Raw genomic sequence first — 21,002 nt, 5'->3', positions numbered from 1 at the left:
ACCAAATATCACCACACATCTCTTTTTGTCTACAGTTTCCCTCACCAATGTCTCATTTGACTTAATAACCTTCACAACTTTCTCAGCAATCTTCTCTTCTATGATCTGTTGATCTATAATTTCAGCAAGGCCCAAAGTTTTCTGTGTGTGTGTATGTGTATTTACCTAGTTGTAGTTTTACAGGGCCTGGGCTTTATGCTCGTGTGGCACTGCCTCCATATCTACACTTATCCAATTTTACTTTGTCAAATCACCTTCTGCCACGTGGAGATTCCTACATGAGATAAGCCATCCACGCACCACAGAAATATTTATGTTTTAAATGGAAAGACTTCATCTATCAGTTCACGTGCCTACCTAATGGTATTTCCGAGGGGCCAAGAATTTTCACCAAATTGATGAATCCAGTTTTTGCTGCATTGAGAGAAAAAGGCCATGTAATTACTAGTTTTATTGCTGTTTCTTTAATTTGTGATAAGTCTAGGACAGACTGTCTGGCTTGTGTAGATGATACCATTGAATTACTTCATAAACTAGGTTTTTTCATTAACATGGACAAGTCTGTGCTGGAGCCCACTCAGACCATTGAATACTTGGGTGATATTATTGATACTAATAATATGACTTTCATTGCCACAACGCAGGATTCAGAAAATCACACATGCCTGTGACACTCTTAGAAATAAATGTACAGATAGAATCAGGGTAGTAGGCAGAGTTATAGGTCTACTGGTTGCTGCCATTCCAGTAGTGGAGCTTGGCAAGCTACATTACAGGAATTTGGAAGCTGAAAAAATTGCAGCTTTGAAAATCAAACAAGGGAACTTTGATAGTTACATGAGAATTACAGAGGGTATGAAATTTGACCTTCAATGGTGGATTAATAACATTTGTAGACAGAATAGGAAAATATTTAGAACAGGCACGGCCATTGATGTCTATACAGACGCTTCAAATACAGGTTGGGGCGGTCATGTTCACCATCAGTCTGTCGCCGGTAGTTGGTCAGCTGAAGAAAGGTTGATGTGCATTAATGCATTAGAGCTTAAGGCAATTCTATTAGTTTTGCAAATGTTTGCTCCAGTTCTCAAAGGAAAACACATTACGGTCTTTTGTGACAACACTACTGCAATGACTTATATTAATCAAATGGGTGGCATAAAATCTAGTATTTGTAATGAGATAGCCACCAATATTTGGGATTGGTGCATCACATATGATGCTTGGATAACATGTTCTCACATCCGAGGAAAAGTGAACACGTTGGCGGTTTCGGCGTCTCGATTAGTTAAGGATGGACATGAATGGAAACTCAATGTTACTATTTTCCAACAGTTATGTGTTATTTTTGGTACTCCGCTGATTGACTTATTTGCATCAAGGTTCAATAAACAACTACCTTGCTATTGCTTTTGGAACCCAGATCCAGGTGCAACATATTTGGATGCATTCACTTTAAACTGGGCTAGATTTAAGCTTTCATACATCTTTCCATCCTTTTCACTGATCACTATAAGGTGTCTGTAGAAGTTAAGTGCGGAAGAGGCGAGAGTGTGGATGGTGGTCCCGCTGTGGTTATCACAATTATGGATGGGCACCCTAGTCATGATGCTGATAGATCACCTCGCCTCTCATCTGCTAGTAAACCCATCTTCAGGGGAAGAACATCTGATTATGAGGCACACCCATAATTTCATCATTTCTTTGTCCATGTAGTGAAATGCTATTCCAATATTCCTTAGCAAATTGTATGTCTCTGAAAATTCTATCAATATGGCTTGCTGGTTGATTATTTTCTTCTATTGTCACTTCCAAATCCTTTTCCTTTCTTACTTTCTCAATTTCTACTCCATCTCCCATCTTATAGATTCCCACTAGTCATCTTTCACTCTTTCCCATTTCCATGACATGGCTTTTTTTTCTTTCTTTATACCATGTGGGCTTTTCACGGGAATTTATGGACTAAAGGGGATACTTTCAGGGGTACCTCCTATCTCAAAGCCCACCCGCTAGGAAACCGTTGCCCCGAGTGAGGAAGCCAAACCTAGACTCAGACCATAGACAGGATTCAAACCAGTGCGCTTGGAGAACCCTCAGACCCCAAAGCATGTATGGTTCCACTGTACCACTTTTTACTCCATTCCCAGATCTTATTTAGGTCTTCTTGCAGTATTTCACAATCCTCTTTTTGCTTTATAACTTAGCACAGATTCGCATCATCCGCAAACAAATCTATGTAGCTCTTCACTCCTTCTGGCATGTCATTTATATAAATGAGGAAAAGTATTGGTGCCCTGTGGCACTCCGCTTTCTACTGCTCTCCACTTGGACTTCATATCTTTAACTACCGTCCTTATTTCTCTCCCCCTCAAATAATTTTCCGTCCATCTCAATGTGTTTCATTTTAAACCAACCTTCTCGTCTAATTTCTACAGTAACCTTGCATGTGACACTTTATCAAATGCCTTTTTTAAATCCAAGTAAATACAATCAACCCATCCCTCTCTCTCTTGTACCCTATCAACTATTCTAGAGTAGAAACTCAGTAAATTTGTTACACACGACCGACCTTTTCTAAAGCCAAATTGGCTATTTGTGTGTATTTACCTAGTTGTAGTTTTACAGGGCCTGGGCTTTATGCTCATGTGGATCCGTCTCCATATCTACACTGTGTGTGGTTGTAGGAGGTGATAGCTGTATGATGCAGGTATATATGTGGTGTCATAATGTTTCCTGTGTTACACCACTCATTCTAGAGTGGTGCAACATATCCATATCATCAATCTTTCATTACTTTTACACAAAACATGCATTTGACAAGTGAAACTCCCGTTTTCTGTTGGCCCGCAGGGTGGATATTTCTTAATTTTTCATTCCTTAGTAAGAACCTCCTGAAATTTACTATTTAACAGTTCTGCCATACTTTTTGGGTCTTCCACCATCCCATATTCTCCTTTTAACCTTTCTATTGTTTTTTTTTTTTGCCTTATTTTTCCATTTATGAACCTGTAGAACAATTTTGGTTGCTCCTTACATTTTTCTTTCCTCTTCCTTCCTCACTTTAACATATTCATTTCTTGCTACCTTGAAGTTTTCCTTATTTCCTGGATTTCTATTTCTCCTCCACCTTTTCCATGCTCCAACTCTTTTCTCCTTTGCCCTAGCACATCTTGCATTAAACCAATCTTTCTTTCCTTCTTCTTTAGGTCTATTGTTTGGGACATATTCCCTGACTCCTATTTTGTATATTTCCAAAAACATGTTAGATTTCTCTTGCACCCTATCAATTTTCCATCTCCTCCCAGTTAATGTTCTCACAGTTGTCAATATTAGCCTTACTGTAATTTAATCGGTCTCCTTTGTATGATTCGTTTCTATCTTCCTTGCCCTCTTCTTTATCAATTTCTAATATTACATGGTCACTCTTTCCCAATGGGCACTTATATCTTATATCATCGTTCATTTGTATACCCCTTGTAAACACCAGATCCAATCCTGTCAGCTCATCATTTCCTCTGAATCATGTGTTTTCCTTTACTCTTTGGTCCATCATATTATCTATTATTAGATTCAGGAATCTTTCTCCCCAGGCTTCTTCCCCCCTACCACTTTCATAATTTTCCCAGTCCATCTCCTTACAGTTGAAATCTCCTACTAATATCACTTTTCTCCTTTCTTTAATGACTCTTTAGACTCCTTATTGTGTCATCTATCATGTATTTATGTTCTTGATTGGTCCATGAATTTATTTTTTGGTGGCACATATGCTCCAATGATTGTTAACTCTTTTTTATTAATATGGATCTTAATATACAGTACTTCTGCTTTTCCTTCCCCACAATCCACTTGGTTTACCACCATCTCTTTCCTTATCATTATCATGACTCCTCCTCCTTTACCCACTCTGTCTTTCCTCAATACATTATACCTATTATCTATGTCTATTTTTATTGCCTTATTTAATTTTGTTTCAGCCAGGCACACAATATCCGGTTATTCTTTCTTTATGTAATCTCTTAATTCTAATTTACTTGATAAAACCCCATCTATGTTCGTATACATCATTTCCAATCTTTTGTTCTTATCACCTATAGTTAAACTTGCTCCACTTTTCCTCTTTCTTCTCTTTTATATATTACCATTTCTTTATCCTGTCTCTTTGAATTCTCCAAAAAAATGCCTTCTTCTCCTCTGACCTTTCATTATTTTTTCCCTTGCTTATGCCACCAACTCATGGTGTCTCTTCCTTTTTTCCTCATTTCTATTTTTCTTTATATATATATATATATATATATATATATATATATATATATATATATATATATATATATATATATAACCTTCTGTTTCTCTGAGTTTTGTTGTTCTATATATTTCTTCTATGGCTGCTTGTGATTTTATTACTAACTTAATTGGTCTCACTGTTCATTCTTGACATAGTCCCATTTTGTGGATTTTTTCTACCTCCTCCTCTAAGTTCTGTCTATCCTCATCATTTAGATTCTTTAGTAGGTCTTTGACTGATTTCATTTCCTATTTTTCTTTTCTTGGTCTATATTTTACATTTTTTTTCTTTTAGTCCAAATATGATTACACTCATTTTCTTTTCTGCAATTTCCCTTAAGAGATTTTCTTTTTCCGTAAGGACTCCTATCATTTTGTTTATCATATTCTCATCTCTTTCTTTTAGCAGTTCCTGTATCACCTCCTAAAAATTATCCTTGTCTTTCTTATCTTGGACTCTCATGCATGCACTTCTTTCTTAATCACATCCTGTACTCTCTCCTCTTCCTTGTTTACCAGATCTTTCAGATCCTCTTTTTCTTTCTCGACTTTACCGAGTCCTTCCTCCAACTGCTTCTTATACTTGGCTAATTCCTTTTTAAATTTCTTGTTTTCTGCTATTAGCCTTGCTTCTTTTTCTTCCACTTTTCTTATCCTTTCTTTCAGGTTCTTCTGAAACTCTCTATCCTGTTCTTCATTCTCTTTTATTCCCATACTCTCCTTTATCCATTTATCCAATTTCCTTTCTAGCGTTAACACTCTCTTATGGAGGGCAGTGTTTGCCGTATCAAAACCTCCAAATGCGCCCTGTCCCTCATCAATATATTCATCCTCTTCTTGCATTCCTTCCCTGATCTCATACCTGCTTTTAGGTGTAAACTCTTCCTTACTCATGCTGCCCTACAATGTATGCCTGAAAACGAGCGCCACCCAACTCGTCCAGGCCTCTGTAAACACGTGTATTTATCTAGTTGTAGTTTTACAGGGCCTGGGCTTTATGCTCATGTGGTCCTGTCTCCATATCTACACTTATCCAATTTTTCTTTAAAACTATGCACACTCGTTCCTGACACCACTTCCTCACTCAAACTGTTCCAAGTCTCAACACATCTTTGCGGAAAACTATATTTTTTTAAATCTCTCAGACATCTTCCCTTTCTCAGTTTATTACTATGCGATCTTGTGCTTCTAATGTCATATTCTTTTCTCAGGATTAGTTTCTCAATATCCACTTGATCCATTCATTTAATCAATTTATAAACTTGTATCAGATCCCATCTCTCTCTCTTCTCTGTTCCAGGGTTGGTAGATCCATAGCTTTTAGTCTCTCTTCATATGTCATCCCTTTAAATTCTGGAACCAGTCTTGTAGCCATGTTTTTGTAGTCTCTCCAATTTCTTTATGTGTTTCTTTTCATGGAGGGTCCACACCACTCCTACATATTCCAATCTGGGTCTTATTTTAGTACTTATCATTTTCTTCATCATTTCTTTGTCCATATAGTGAAATGCTAATCCAATATTCCTCTCTCTGAAAATTCTCTCTCTGAAAATTCTATCAATGTAGCTTACCGGTTGATTGTTTTCTTCCATCGTCACTCCTAAGTCCTTTTCCTTTTTTACTTTTTCTTGTTCTACTTCATCTCCCATCTTATAGATTCCCACTGGTCGTCTTTCACTTTTTCCCATTTCCATGACATGGCTCTTGTCCACACTGAATTCCATCTCCCATTTTATACTCCATTTTCAGATCTTCTTTAAGTTGTCCTGCAGTATTTCACATTCCTCTTTTTGTTTTATGACTCTGCATAGTTCCGCATCGTCCGCAAACAGATTTATGTAGCTGTTCACTCCCTCTGGCATGTCGTATATATATATATATATATATATATATATATATATATATATATATATATATATATATATATATATATACAGGCAACCCCCGTTTAACGAAGGGGTTATGTTCTTAAAAAACACTTCGTTAAGCAAAACTTCCTTAAGCGAACCGATTATAACAAGTTTAACTCCCGATTTGAACTTCCATTGAGAGTAAGCAAAGCGAGAGTGCATCATAGTTAAGTAAAAGGTTTAATGAAAGTAAAAATTATGAAGTTAAACATTTAGGTAGTTTAATTTAAGTCATTATAATGTACACTAATGTATGTATGTATGTAACTTTATAATGTTGATGATCTTAACTTTATGAAGGAGGAAGAGTGAAACGGAAAGACACTAACCGCAACCTGTGGAATGTAAACAAAGTGCGCATCATTGTACTGCATACAAAACTTATGTACCACATTTCCACAAGGCTTTCCATCTTATCCATTGTAGAGTCATGAGTTCAGGTGGTTCTTTTAGCTTGCAAGGAAGATACGGTTTCACCAGCCTTCTTAATAGAGTCTGCTGACTTGAAAATAGAGACAGTATAATATGGAGTCAAGATAGTGGCCAGCACTGCTATAGTTTTCTGGCCTCTCTCGTGTCTGTGAATAATATCTAGCTTCATTTGGAGAGTAAGAGACTTTCTGGTCTTCTTACGAACACTAGGCCAATTGCAGGGCATTTTGGTGGTAAGTTGAGCTAGGGAAGACAAGCTGCTGCTGACGCTGTTGTATTTTGACTGGGGAGTGAATGTTGAGCGTGTTGTCCACGAGAGGCTTGATCTTGATCTTTATTCTATAGGGGTCCCAGAATTTTTCCTGAGGCAGGCCTTAGTACCAGCAGCTCCTAGTGTATTCAAAAGCCTGTCAGCTTGCGTGATATGGTGGGGCTTTCAAATTTGGAAAAAAAATTACCTGGATAAAACTTCGTTAAAGCGAGTTTGGTGTTTGTTAAACGAGCAGATGGTAGTAAAATGAAACCTTCGTTGTAGCGAAATTTCGTTGTGTGAACCTTCGTTAAACGGGGTATGCCTGTATATATATATATATATATATATATATATATATATATATATATATATATATATAAAAAAAAGTATTGGCGCCAATACTGACCCCTGTGACACTCCGCTTTCTACTGCTTTCCGCTTGGGTTTCATATCTTTAACTACCATCCTTATTTCTCTCCCCCTCAAGTAATTTTCCATCCATCTCAATGTGCTTCCTTTTAGGCCACCCTTCTCTAACTTCCATAGTAATCATTCATGTGGTACTTTATCAAATGCCTTTTTTAAATCCAAATAAATACAGTCAATCCATCCCTCTCTCTCTTGTACTTTATCAACTATTCTAGAGTAGAAACTCAAAAAAATTGTTACACATGACTGACCTTTTCTAAAACCAAATTGGCTATTTGATAATAATCTGTTGTCTTCAAGAAACTCAATCCATTGTTTCTTTATTACTCTTTCACACATCTTGCATATTACACTAAAGTCCGTTCATCCAAAGTCCAGGCCTGAATGCTAGTTCTTGGCAGCCCTCCCTCCCGCCACTAAACCTTCACGACACTTAAATTTTCTTCAAGTACATTTATTTTTCTTCAAACTATAAACCTCTATATCTATTGAGTTAAGTGAAGAAAAATAAATGTACTTGAAGAAAATTTATCTTTTAGTTTTGTTTCTTCAAGGTATTCATTTTTTCTATTTTTGATGACACTAGTTAGTGATACCGGTCTGTAATTTTAAGGTTCTTCCTTCCTTCTGCTCTTATATATGGGAACCACCTCAGCTTTTTTTATTCTACTGGTACTGTTCCATTTTCTATTGAGCATTTTATGATGTATATAAGACTTGCTAGTACTTCTCTACATTCTTTTAATATTCTGCCTGAGACTTTATCTGGTCCCATTGCCTTCTCCTCATCTAATTCTGTCATCAACTCTTTTATTTCAAGCTTGGGTACTTTAATCTCTTTCATATGGAGTCTCTCTATTACCCTGTGGTCTTTCAAATTTAGATTCCTTAGTAAAGACCCCCTGAAATTTACTATTTAACAGTTCTGCCATACTTTTTGGGTCTTCCACCATTCCGTTCTCTCCTTTTAACCTTTCTATTGTTTCTTTTTGCCTTATTTTTCCATTTATGAATCTGTAGAAGAATTTCGGTTGTTCCTTACATTTTTCGACAATGTCCTTTTCATAGTTCCTTTCTTCTTCCTTTATCACCTTAGCATATTCATTTCTTGCTGTTTTGAAGTTTTCTTTATTTTCTGGATTTCTATTTCTCTTCCACCTTTTCCATGCTCTATCTTTTTTCTCCTTTGCCCTAGCACACCTTGCATTAAACCAATCTTTCTTTCCTTCTTTAGGTCTACATTTTGGGACATATTCCCTGACTCCTGTTTTGTATATTTCCAAAATAAGTTATACTTCTCTTTCATCGTGTCTGAGTTTTCCATCTCCTCCCAGTTTACATTTTTAAAATAGCTCTTGAGGTTCTCAATATCAGCCTTTCTGTAATTTAATCGGTCTTCTTTGTATGATTCGTCTCTATCTTCCTTTCCCTCTTCTATATCCATTTCTAATATTACATGGTCACTCTTTCCCAATGGGCACTTATATCTTATATCATCATTCATTTGTATACACCTTGTAAAAACTAGGTCCAATCTCGCCGGCTCATCATTTCCTCTGAATCTTGTGTTTTCCTTTACTCTTTGGACCATCATATTATCTATCATTAGGTTCAGGAATCTATCTCCCCAGGCTTCTTCCCCCATACCACTTTCATAATTTTCCCAGTCCACCTCCTTACAGTTGAAATCTCCTACTAATATCACTTTTCTCCTTTCTTTAATGATTCTTGTAAGACTCCTTATTGTGTCATTTATCATGTCTTTATATTCTTGATTGGTCCATGAATTTGTTTTTGGTGGCACATATGTTCCAATGATTGTTAACTCCTTTTTATTAATATGTATCTTAATATACAGTATTTCTGATTTTCCTTCCCCAAACTCAACTTGATTTATCACCATCTCTTTCCTTAACATCATCATGACTCCTCCTCCTCTTTTACCCACTCTGTCTCTCCTCCATATATTATACCTTTTATCTATGTCTATTTTTATTACCTCATTTAACTTTGTTTCCACCAGGCATACAATATCTGGTTCTTCTTTCTTTATGTAATCTCTTAATTCTAATTTACTTGATAAAACCCCATCTATGTTTGTATAAATCATTTTTAATCTCTTGTTGTTATCATTTTTAGTTAAACTTACTCCATTTTTTTCTCTTCCTTCTCTTTTACATACCATTTCTTTATCCTGTCTCCTATAATTCTCCAAAAAAAAATGCCTTCTTCTCCTCCTCTGACCTTTCATTATATTTTTCTCTTGCTTCTGCCACCAGTTCGTTGTGTCTCTTCCTTTCCTCCTCATTTCTATTTTCTTTATATATATATATATATATATATATATATATATATATATATATATATATATATATATATATATATATATATATATATATATATATATATATATATATCTTTCCAACCTTCTGTTTCTTTAAGTTTTGATTTTCTATATAGTATTTCTTCTGTCGCTGCTTGTGATTTTAGTAGTATCTTAATTGGTCTCACTGTTCCTTCTTGATATGGTCCCATTCTATGGATTTCTTCTACTTCCTCTTCTAAGTTCTGTCTATCCTCGTCATTTAGATGTTTTAGTAGGTCTTTTACTGATTTCAATTCATCCTTTTCCCTTCTTTGTCTATATTGAATTTTTTTTTCTTTCAGGCCAAAAATAATTACACTTGTTTTTTATCCGCAATTTCTCTTACTAAATTTTCTTTTTTCTTAAGGACTCCTATCATTTTTTGTCATATTTTCATCTCTTTTTTTTAACTGTTCTTGAAATACTTCCTGGATTGATTCCTTCTCTTTCTTATCTTGGATTCTCCATGCCTGTACTTCTTTTTTAATCACATCTTGTACTCTTTCCTCTTCTTTGTTGACTAGATCTTTCAGCTCCACTTTTTCTTTCTTGGCTTTACTGAGTCCTTCTTCCATCAATTTCTCGTAGTTAGCTACTTCCTTTTTCAATTCTTCATTTTCTGCTCTTGGCCTAGTTTCGTTTCCTCCCACTCTTTTTATCCTTTCTTTCAATTTCTGGAGCTCTTTTTCCTGTTCTTCATTTTCTTTTATTCTCATACTCTCCTTTATCCATTTATCTAATTTACGTTCAATAGTCAACACTCTATTAAATAACGAAGTATGTGCCATATCAAAGCCTTCAAATGCTCTTTCACCCTCACCAACATAGTCATCATCATCTTTCATTCTTTCCCGTGTCTCATACCTGCATTTAGATGGAATCTCTTCCTTACTCATGATTTTGTAACAATATATTCATGAAAACGAGTCTACACTACCGGCCCAGGTCACTGCAAACCCAAAACAAATAGGTAGTGAAGATCAGCTGATTCTCGGAGCGACGGTACTGCATCCTTCCTCAACTGCGTCTCGTGTGCGTTAAGTACAGTAATCGCGCGCATATCCGAATTATAGCAGCCAAGGCCCTGGCGGATACGCGAAATATCCGGACACGCAGAATTTCCTCTCTCAACCCCTTATAAATTAAGAAAAATCATGTACATAACCTAAATGAGTAAGAAAACAATTAATAAAAGCACATTAAATGATTGTGTATACAATAATGACTTCCTGGAGAATGATAGAATGATAACATGTAAGAAACCTGCTTCTCTAGAAAATGTGAGGGTTGGGAAGGTGCCATCAGCAGCGTCATGGCAATTTGCTATTTCACTGCTAAACTGGACACTACCTGAGTCATTATTAGTGTGTTGAAGTGAGATAATGATAGTTTGTCTGGTACAGCTTTCTACCTCTGTCTCAACATAATTGTTTGTAATAGTGTTATTGTGAGAGCTGTCATGTAAAGTTGTGATGATGAAGGCAGTAAGATAAAAAATGTTTGAAAAGATCATAACATGATATAGAGAGATGGTGAGAAGCCTGGCAGTGAGGCATGGGGTGAGGCAGTGTCTTCTAAGGGGAGATAACACGCATGACGGAGGGGAGAGGGGAGGCCAGAATTGAAAGTCCAGCTGTCTCAAACGGTACATTTGTTTGTTTGTTTCTCGTTGTCTTCTCTTCTTGATGTTTCTCATTCTAATTCTCATCAACTTATACCTGTCAGGCAAAAATTGGAGAGCTAAATGACACACCTCCCTACTTGACTCCTGGCCAAGTACGGTGTAGGGCGTAAGTCAGGCTATGACACAATCACACAAAACATTTAAAAATGGCTTCCTGATGGAAAGGTTATTTGATTATCAAAAAATAAACTAAAAAACGACAGAGCAGCTCATCTTGGCCATTTGATACTTGGAAGTTTTGCCTTGGAGCGTCTCACAGAGAAATGTAAACAAACAACTCAACCACTTTTTGCTGCTAGGCTGGAACAATATATATATATATATATATATATATATATATATATATATATATATATATATATATATATATATATATATATATATATATATATATATATATATATATATATATATATATATATATATATATATATCAACCCTCATGAAAAGCTGCTAAAATTACATTATCGTGACCTTAGATGCCTGCTATCGCGCGCCCAGCCATGACGTCATGGTATATACGAGCGCTCATTGGCCTAGATCAATTCGGCTATCGCGTTTTCAGCTATGGTGCGGCTATTTCGGCCCCAATTGGGCGCGATAGCTGAGGGTTAAGTGTGTGTATATATATATATATATATATATATATATATATATATATATATATATATATATATATATATATATATATATATATACAGTGCTTACTCCAATTTTGCGAGAAATGGGGCAGCATTGTGTGTCACAAATTTGGAAATCGCAAAATTGGAAGTATTATTCCTATGGGAAAAATTGAATATGGTGGACCCCTCGTCCATGGTCGCCTAATTTTTCCTTCCTTTTCCTTTCTTTTAATATATTGAGCCAGGTATCTTTCCATATGAATGATCACAGTGTTTGTACAATGGCTACGAGAATAAAAAATCTGTCCACCATAGGTTTTTACAGCTTTTTCAATCTTCTCACTGTTATTAAACACCATTCTCACAGTTGATTCTCCCACACCAAACTCTCTGGAAATATAATTCCTTTTTCCATCTCTTTTCATCTTAATTATCTTCATCTTCTGCTCCAAAGTTAGCCTAATGGTTTTCTTGGTTGGTGGCGCCATGTCGCACAAAGTCGAGCACAAGGATTCCTCCAAATTTGCAGAGAGAACTCCGTGGAGGTGTACGTAAGCAAATGGAAGGCGGGAGGGAGCAGGGCAGTGTTGCCAGATGAGCTTCGTTGAATTACCACCAGATTTTTATGAAAACTAGCCAAAACCATCAAACATTAAGAAGCCGCCGTGGTACAGTGGATCCGTGCATGCTTTGGGATCCGAGGGGTCTCGAAGCGCATGGGTTCGAATCCTGTCTACGGTCTGAGTGTAGGTTGGGCTTCCTCACTCGGGGCAATGGTTTCCTAGCGGGTGGGCTTTGAAATAGGAGGTAACCTTAATTAGTATCCCCTTTAGCCCATAAATTCCCGTGAAAAGCCCACATGGTATAAAAAAAAAAAAAAAAAACTATGATAAATATAATATAAATGTGATAATATAGTATAATTTGATAAATATGAATAAATTAATAAAATATTGCCTATATAATACAGTAATATATAATTTGTGGGAACGCTCTTTCTCCCGCCACCACTCGCACTATCAGGAGAAAGGAGCAAGATGGGGAAATTTTAAAAATGGCAATTTTTGGTCCTTGGTCGCAAAATTGGCGTATCGCAAAATTTGAACTCGCAAAATTGGAGTAAGCACTGTATATATATATATATATATATATATATATATATATATATATATATATATATATATATATATATATATATATATATATATATATATATATATATATATATATATATATATATATATATATATATATATATATATATATATATATATATATATATATATATATATATATATATATATATATATATATATATATATATATATATATATATATATATATATATATATATATATATAGAGTAAGACCAATTTAGCGAATTCCAACTTAGCAAAACCCTTATTTAGCGACTGTCTAGAACAGGGGTCGGCAACCTTTTGAACATAGTGTGCCAGTTTATAATTCATGCCACTTTTTTACTCCTTGCGTGCCAAATGTTATTTTTTCAGCCCTATATGTAGCCTACGAAAATGAAAATTATAATTATACACTATGACTGAGTATGTAGTGACCATTGTAATTAAAGTAGGATGTATTTTTCTCCACATGCATAACATAAATGTAACACTTTTGTAGCATTTAGTATTCTTAGAAACTAAAATATACTTCTTTATTGTAAAATTATACTCACAATATTAATGCGATCCTTGCCCTTGCTTCCCTTTGGCCAAAGTTGAAATTTCAGGTGAATATCTGGACACCTTGAGCTTTACACAACCCTCAGAATGATCCGTTGTAAGGTTGCTGCGATGGGGATTGAGGATGTGCTTCATGTGTGAAAATATCTGCTCGCACTGATATGTAGATCCAAATGCTGATAGCAATGCAAAAGCTACTTTCTTCATGCAATTGAATTTATCAGGCAGTGATGTCCAGGAACTTAATATGGAGGCTGCATGATCATTCGTACTAGTTTCCAATATTTCTCGATGATCCTTAAATTTAGCTGACCACAATGATGAGGCCTGAAAGTCAATTAACTGCATTTCCAACTCCTCAGTTTCCATCCACTCAAAAAGAGATGCGTCCAACTCACTGTATCTAAACGTGTCTGGTCTGATTAAAAAGGAAAACACTGGGCCGATGTTTTGGAAATCTTGAAATCTGATTGAGAACTCAGATTTCAATTCTTGCATGTACACCTGAAGATCAGTAGTGTTGACAGGATGAGTTGCAGATAAGTTTTTCAAGTTTTTGAAGTAACGGAAAGAACCATTTTTAATATCTGATGAGTAAACTGCAAGCTTTGCAACAAATGCCTTCCAAGTATCATACAAGTCCATCACTGTTTTTCCTGCACCTTGCAAGAGAAGACTGAGGTCATTTAGATGTTTGGTGATGTCTGAGAGAAACATAAGTTTCACAATCCAATCTCTGTCCTCCAGCTCAGGGTAGCCTTGGCCTTTTTCTGTTAAGAAAAGCTTGATTTCATCAAAGCATTCCACAAATCTCTCCAATACCTTCCCACAGCTTAGCCACCTAACACTGCTGTGCAAGGGTATATCTTTGTAAGCACTGTCCACCTCTTCAAGGAAAGCTTGAAACTGCCTGTGCGTAAGAGAAGAGTGTGCAACAACAAAATTCACTACTTTTGTTACAGTAGCCATCACCTTGTTGAGATCAGAGCTCGAGATTTTGGCACATAAATTTTCTTGATGAATTATGCAGTGCAATTTCAAAATGGGGTGTCCAATTTTATCCTCAACAAGCTTGGTAAAACCCTTGTTTTTTCCTACCATAGCAGGGGCACCATCTGTTGTTACTGCAAAAATCTTTCTTATGTCAACCCCTCTGTCCTCAAAATGGTCAGTGAATGTCTTCAGTATGTCCTCCCCCTTGGTAGTGCCATACATAGGTTGAAGACAACACAGCTCCTCGTGTATCTCTGTGTCACTGTACCTGGCAAAAACAGCCAGACGGGGAATGTCATTTATATCCACGCTTTCATCCAGGGCCACACTGAACACAGGTGTAGTTGTTAAAGCAACAGTTTGCTGCTCACCTACATTAGCAGCCATTTCAGAAATACGTCTCTCCACGGTCCTAGCTGAGGCAGGCATATCTTTTATCCTTGAGATGATCATCTGTTTGTTTGATATGCCATCAAATAACACCTCAGAGCACTCTAGGAAAGCTGCTTTATGAAATCTCCATCAGTAAAAGGCTTTCCATGCTTAGCAATACACAGAGCTAGTTTGTAACTGGCCTCAGTTGCATTGTTTTGCTAGCACTCAGGTTCTTAAACACATTACTTTGTTTCTCATAGCGGGATACTGCTTTCTTAATCGCTTCAGCCTTGTCTGCACTGTCCTTGAAAGTCTTATCGTGTTTTGTTTCAAAGTGTCTTTTAACACTAGATGTGCGGCACACGACATTTTCGCAGCAGAGAGCACACACAGCACGATCATTCTGTTGAATAAATCCAAAGTCATTTGTCCATGATGACTGAAATGATCGGACATCAAGCTTGACTTTTTTCGCAGTAGCCATGGCGACAGTAACTAGAAAGAGTGTCACTCAGGGCAGGTAAATAGTCACTGAAACAGCAGCGCTGCTTGACTAATGCGTCACCAGCGGCGGGGACCAACGTGTCTCATACTCGTCTACATCTCGCTGTGCTCACGTACACCTCATCGCGGGTACAAAACATTTTCGTTTTAATTTAATCATTTTAATATATCATAAGAAAGAAATATTTAGAATCATACGAAAATTTAAATCATAACTGTAAGGATGTACAATACACATTTTCTCTCTCTCTCTCTCTCTCTCTCATTATTTTGTTGCTTAACTTTTTTTTCTTTGCTCCTTCATATCACGTGGCGTGCCATAGGTAAGCACTCTGTGTGCCAAGTCTGGCATGCGTGCCATAGGTTGCCGACCCCTGGTCTAGAAAAAGGCCAGGCCCTCAAGTTTGGCGATTTTCTCTCACATATAGCGAATGTACCGCCTGGAGGTTATTCTCCAGGCGGCCTTGCTCCCGCTTGCTCTGAGCCAATTGTCCAGCCTCCCGCTCACTCTGAGCCAATTGTCCAGCCTCCCGCTCGCTCTGAGCCAATCGCATGTCTGTTTGGCTGTGACGTCAGCCCCAGAGTGCCTCCGGCATTCCCGCTCGACACTTGAGCTATTGTGTGTGTAATCCAGCGTAAACAGCACAAGACCTATTCAATGGTTGACAAGGAGAAAATTTTAAACATGATAGAAGCTGGAGCAAGAACCTGTGATATTGTTAAGGCCTTAGGGGTTCCTGAGTCTACAGTGAGGAACATTCGAAGGGCCAAGAGTGAAGTTAAGAAAAATATTGAAAGTGCAAAGAAGTATTTGCCCAAGGCTGGCCCCTCTAGGGGTATTCGTGAGAGGTCTGTGAAGAACCACATGCTACTTATAACAGAACACTTTCTACTGAACTGGCTTACATGTAGACTTGAAGAAAAACAAAGTGTTGATGGTGTGGAAATTCGTCGTACTGCTAGAGAATATTATGCAGGTGTGTGTGCCAAGAAAAAGGTTAAAAATCCTCCTCCCTTCACTGCCTCAAAAGGGTGGCTGCAGAGGTTCAAGAAAAGGTGTTCTATAAAGCATGCCTCTTATCAATGGGAGATAGCCTCTGCTGATGCCATGGCAGCCAAGGCCTTTATTCCTGTGGCCAAGCAAATAATTGATGAGGGTAATTATTCCCCTGACCAAGTGTTTAGCTGTGACGAAACCGCTTTCTACTGGCATCACGCCCCTACTTCTACATTTATTCCTAAAGAGGTAAAGCAGGCACCTGGTCACAAGCTGGCGAAGGACAAATTCAGTGTTTTATTCACATGCAATGCTAGTGGAGAATGTAAAATGAAGCCACTGGTGATATACAAATTTGCCAAGCCTCATTCATTTAGAAACTGTGACATGGAGAACCTGCCTAACTGTATCTGGCTTCATAATGCATCTGGATATATGACTATCCCAATATCTGTCATCTGGTTTGACAATCATTTTGTACCCAATGCAAAGAGGCACTGTAAAAAGAAAAAATCCCCTTCAAGGTTGTGCTGTTCCTTGACAATGCCCCCGGCCACGCAAGTTCCTGGTCGGGCGGCACCCAGCTGTCCAAGTTGTATTTATGCCCCCCAATACTACAGCCAAACTACAGCCCCTGGATCAAGAGCTTATTGCTAACGTGAAGTTCATCTTCTATGGCTATCTCCATGATAAAATTAAAAGGGCAACAGACAGCCGAAAGGAGATAAAAGATATTGAAAAGTTAGTGAGTAGTGGGGAGAAGGAAGTGGCAACTTCCGACCCACCAGCAGCACCCTCATCACCGGCATCTCGCATTGCCTCTACCTCCGCACAGCCGGCCACACCACAAGCCCCACACTCTCCAGTTGCCTCAGATTAACCTCCTGTTGCACCAGATGTTGTATTATCTATGAAGCAGTTTTGGAAGAAATTCCAGATCAAGCAGGCGGTTGATTTGATGTCTCGTTCTTAGTCTAAAATAACTCTGAAGACAATTAGACACGCCTGGACCCCTTTACTGCCTCATTTAAAGCTGCAAGAGAAGGAGAAACAGAAGCAAGAAACACTTCTCCAACAGAAAACAAATTCCATTCAACAAGTTCCCGGCATGGCTGCAGTGGACAATGAGGCTGTTGCTGACATCATTAGAGAAAGAACCAGGGAACTTACCCTTCAGGAGATGATGGAAGAGGACAAGCAGGAGGAGGCAGATCAAGAAACATCAACACCAGGAGATAAGGAGGTCACCACTAAAGAACTGAGCAACATCCTAGGACTCTGTGCTATCTTAAAAGAAGAGACCTCCAACAAATTCAAACAAGATGACGAAAATATTGAACAAGCTGCGCAACACCTAGAAAAATTCACAGGAGTATTCAGGGAGCTTTACCAGAAGAGGTTAGCATTAACTCAACAGGCAAAAATAACAGACTTCTTCAACCATCAGCTTGCAAGGCAAAGAATGATAAGTCAGGGTCTCACTGATATTCTAGGCGATGAGGATGCTGAAATCCTGGATGATGCACCACCATGTGATACAGCTGCAGAGGAACCCCAGGCACCACCTCCTGCTCACATATCTCCAGTCTCTCAAGAAGATGCAGAATTCCTAGGCTTTGAAGAAGTTGATACTGCAGCAGCCAGGGAGGTTGCAGCCCAAGGAGAGTTACTTGGAGATGGACCCCAGTGGTGGTGGCGGGCACTAAGCCTGTGCGCCGCTACCACCATCCTGTATTTATCATCCCCCCAGGCTTTCATTCTCCCCTTTTATAGTGAGTACAGCATTCAATTTTATGTTTTAACTATTCATTTACCAATATATTGCATGTTTGCTAATGTATCAAAGGCAGCTTGTTTATTTTGCAGCTGTAAATGAGGACTCGAAATGGGGACTTTGGGCGGACGAAAGACTGATTGGTATTTTTCCCTATTTAAAGTAGTATTCAAATTTGGCGAAATTCCAATTTAGTGATGGTTTCGCAAACTAATAGGATCGCTAAATGTGGGGGCTTACTGCATATATATATATATATATATATATATATATATATATATATATATATATATATATATATATATATATATATATACACACACACACACACATACACAAATATATTTCCATCTACTTATGAAGATGCTATTAAGTCGAGATTATAGCATCATTCCAATTAGCAAGAAAATAAATTTTATTATAAAAGTTTTGGTTCGAAACTATAGATCTTAATTTGGCTAAAAATTAACACTAGAGGAAAACAGTGTGTTCCATCTGGCTCAAGACGACAGAAAGAATTGACAGAACAGTAAAAATCCAACAGAAATCGTTGAAGACGACAGAAAAAGTTTTATTGGGATGCCGCCTATGTGCTATGCTGCCTAGCGGGATCGAGGGATCGCTCATGCGGTAGGTTTAAATATGCTTGGGGGCAGCTCTGGACAGTAGTGAATTCCATATAGTGGCAATCCGGAAACGTGGGCGATTACTGTACATGTGTATGTGAGTGCCAGAGGCTTACATGGTGCCCAGACAACCCTCCAGCAATGCACACAGAGGAAAGGAGGGCCTAGGGAAGGGAGAGGAGGCAGGAGGAGGGAGGTACAGGGTTGACCAGACCCTCTGTGATTCATGTAGGGATGGGGAAGAGGGGTGGACTGCTAGTACAAGCAACCCCCACTTAACGAAGGTTCACACAACGAAATTTCGCTACAACGAAGGTTACCTTCTACTACCATCTACTCGTTTAATGAACACCAAACTCGCTTTAACAAAATTTTATCCAGGTAATTTTTCCAAGTTTGAAAGCCCAGCTGTATTACGCAAGCCGACAAGCTTTTGAATACACCAGTGCCTCTTGTGGACAAAACGCACACCACTCACTCCTAGTTCAAAACAATAACAGCGTCAGCAGCAGCTTGTCTTCCCTCACTCTACATGCCACCAAAATGCCCTGCAATGTCGCCTAGTGTTGCTAAGAAGACCAGGAAGTCTCTCACTCTCGAAGTGAAGCTGGATATTATTCACGACACGAGAGAGGGGAGAAAACTAATAGTATTGCTCACCACCATCTTGACTCCATCTACTGTCTCTATTATTTTAAAGTCAGCAGACTGACTGGCTGATGAGACCATGGCCCGTACCAAGAGTCACGAAGATTTGAGGTCGAGGGTAGAAGGGAAGGTAATGTGGTACCAAGAGTCGCTGTCATTATTGGAACGAAGAGCAGAGGGAAGGTCAAAGGGAAGGCATGGGTGCCCTCGTGTCTTCCACATGACCTTCGAAGAAATATTTCATAATTTTCGTAAGCTGGAGTAACCAACAAATAGTATGAACTAAAATCTACATCAAGTAATATTTTCAATCTTGGAAAACCGATAGTTATGTTTCCACGTAAGTTACTATTCTTTTTATAATAGTGAAGGATCGCCTTAAAATCGTGAGGTGGAAGAACGAAGTGGATCCAGAAAGCTCGCCACCTAGCTGTTTTATGAAGCTTGTTTTCGTTTGTCAGGAAAGTTACACTGTTTATTTCATGGTAATAAATATTTTCTTTAGTGAGCTCATCATCCAAGCCTATTAAAGACCAAATATGTGCATGGGTTAATGGAGAATAGGAAGTGACTGGTGAACTGCCAACAGACAGAAGGCTGTCAAAGTATGCAAAGAAAAGCCAGTCACAAGGTAAATACTAGCCTGTATAAGCAGGTTTAAAACAAAACCACAAAGATGTATGTAGGGATGTAGACAGAGAATTTCACAAGCACCCCACTTCACACTAACCCAGGACTTCTTATCAAACTCTCTCTCTCTCTCTCAACAAAGACAGTGAGTGACATAAGCATTGAGTGCAATAATGTTAAAGCTAAGTCAACAGATAACTTTTCACTGAGTTGGGTGTGATGTGCAAGGATTTAAGTCTAGGTATACTGACAGTATTGTAGGTAGTTCTCAAGATGTATAGTCCTGTATCCAAACTATTTCAGGCCGTGATTAATGTAATTCATGATTGACTATACTAATGTGTTAACTATGGAATTTTTAATGATAATGCATACAAATTGTGGTCTAGCAGATCCCAAAGAATACAAATTTGTTAACTCTTGTAATGAACTACCACTGCTTCTTGATATGGATTTTGTAAGACAGTGATTTCCAAACAAATGATAAATTACCATTTTAGGGATAATGGAAGGATACAGAAAAAAAAAGAAAGTTAAGAATTTTGGAAATTATGAAAACACTGCAGTCTGTAAAGTTGTTGAATAAACCTGTTATAAATACATAGTGAAATTGAGCAACAACAATAAACATTCAGAACATACATATACAAAACTTGAAAAGAAGAAAAATTATTTAAGTGTGTGGCAAGCCAGGTTTTCAATAAGGAATGCTTGAGGACACAGATATTCAATAACTCTGATCACATGTGGGCTTGTTACTCACTACCTGAGCCTG

At 37.7% G+C, this 21,002-nt stretch overlaps 1 protein-coding gene across 1 annotated transcript in view; it reads right to left on the bottom strand.

Moving 5' to 3' along the window:
* Nucleotides 1-417: 417 nt before the first annotated feature.
* The window catches only part of LOC123498197 (1-phosphatidylinositol 4,5-bisphosphate phosphodiesterase gamma-1-like), a 33,253-nt gene continuing 12,668 nt past the window's right edge, over nucleotides 418-21,002 (bottom strand). The window contains exon 5 of the mRNA XM_045245363.1: nucleotides 418-1,009. Coding sequence (XP_045101298.1) covers nucleotides 914-1,009 — 96 coding nt within the window. The 3' untranslated portion in view covers nucleotides 418-913. The remainder of the gene's footprint in view (nucleotides 1,010-21,002) is intronic.

The sequence above is a fragment of the Portunus trituberculatus genome, chromosome 47, assembly GCF_017591435.1.
Source record: "Portunus trituberculatus isolate SZX2019 chromosome 47, ASM1759143v1, whole genome shotgun sequence".
Taxonomy (NCBI): domain Eukaryota; kingdom Metazoa; phylum Arthropoda; class Malacostraca; order Decapoda; family Portunidae; genus Portunus; species Portunus trituberculatus.
Note: the sequence above shows the minus strand (reverse complement) of the source record. Positions and strands in the feature narration are given on the sequence as shown.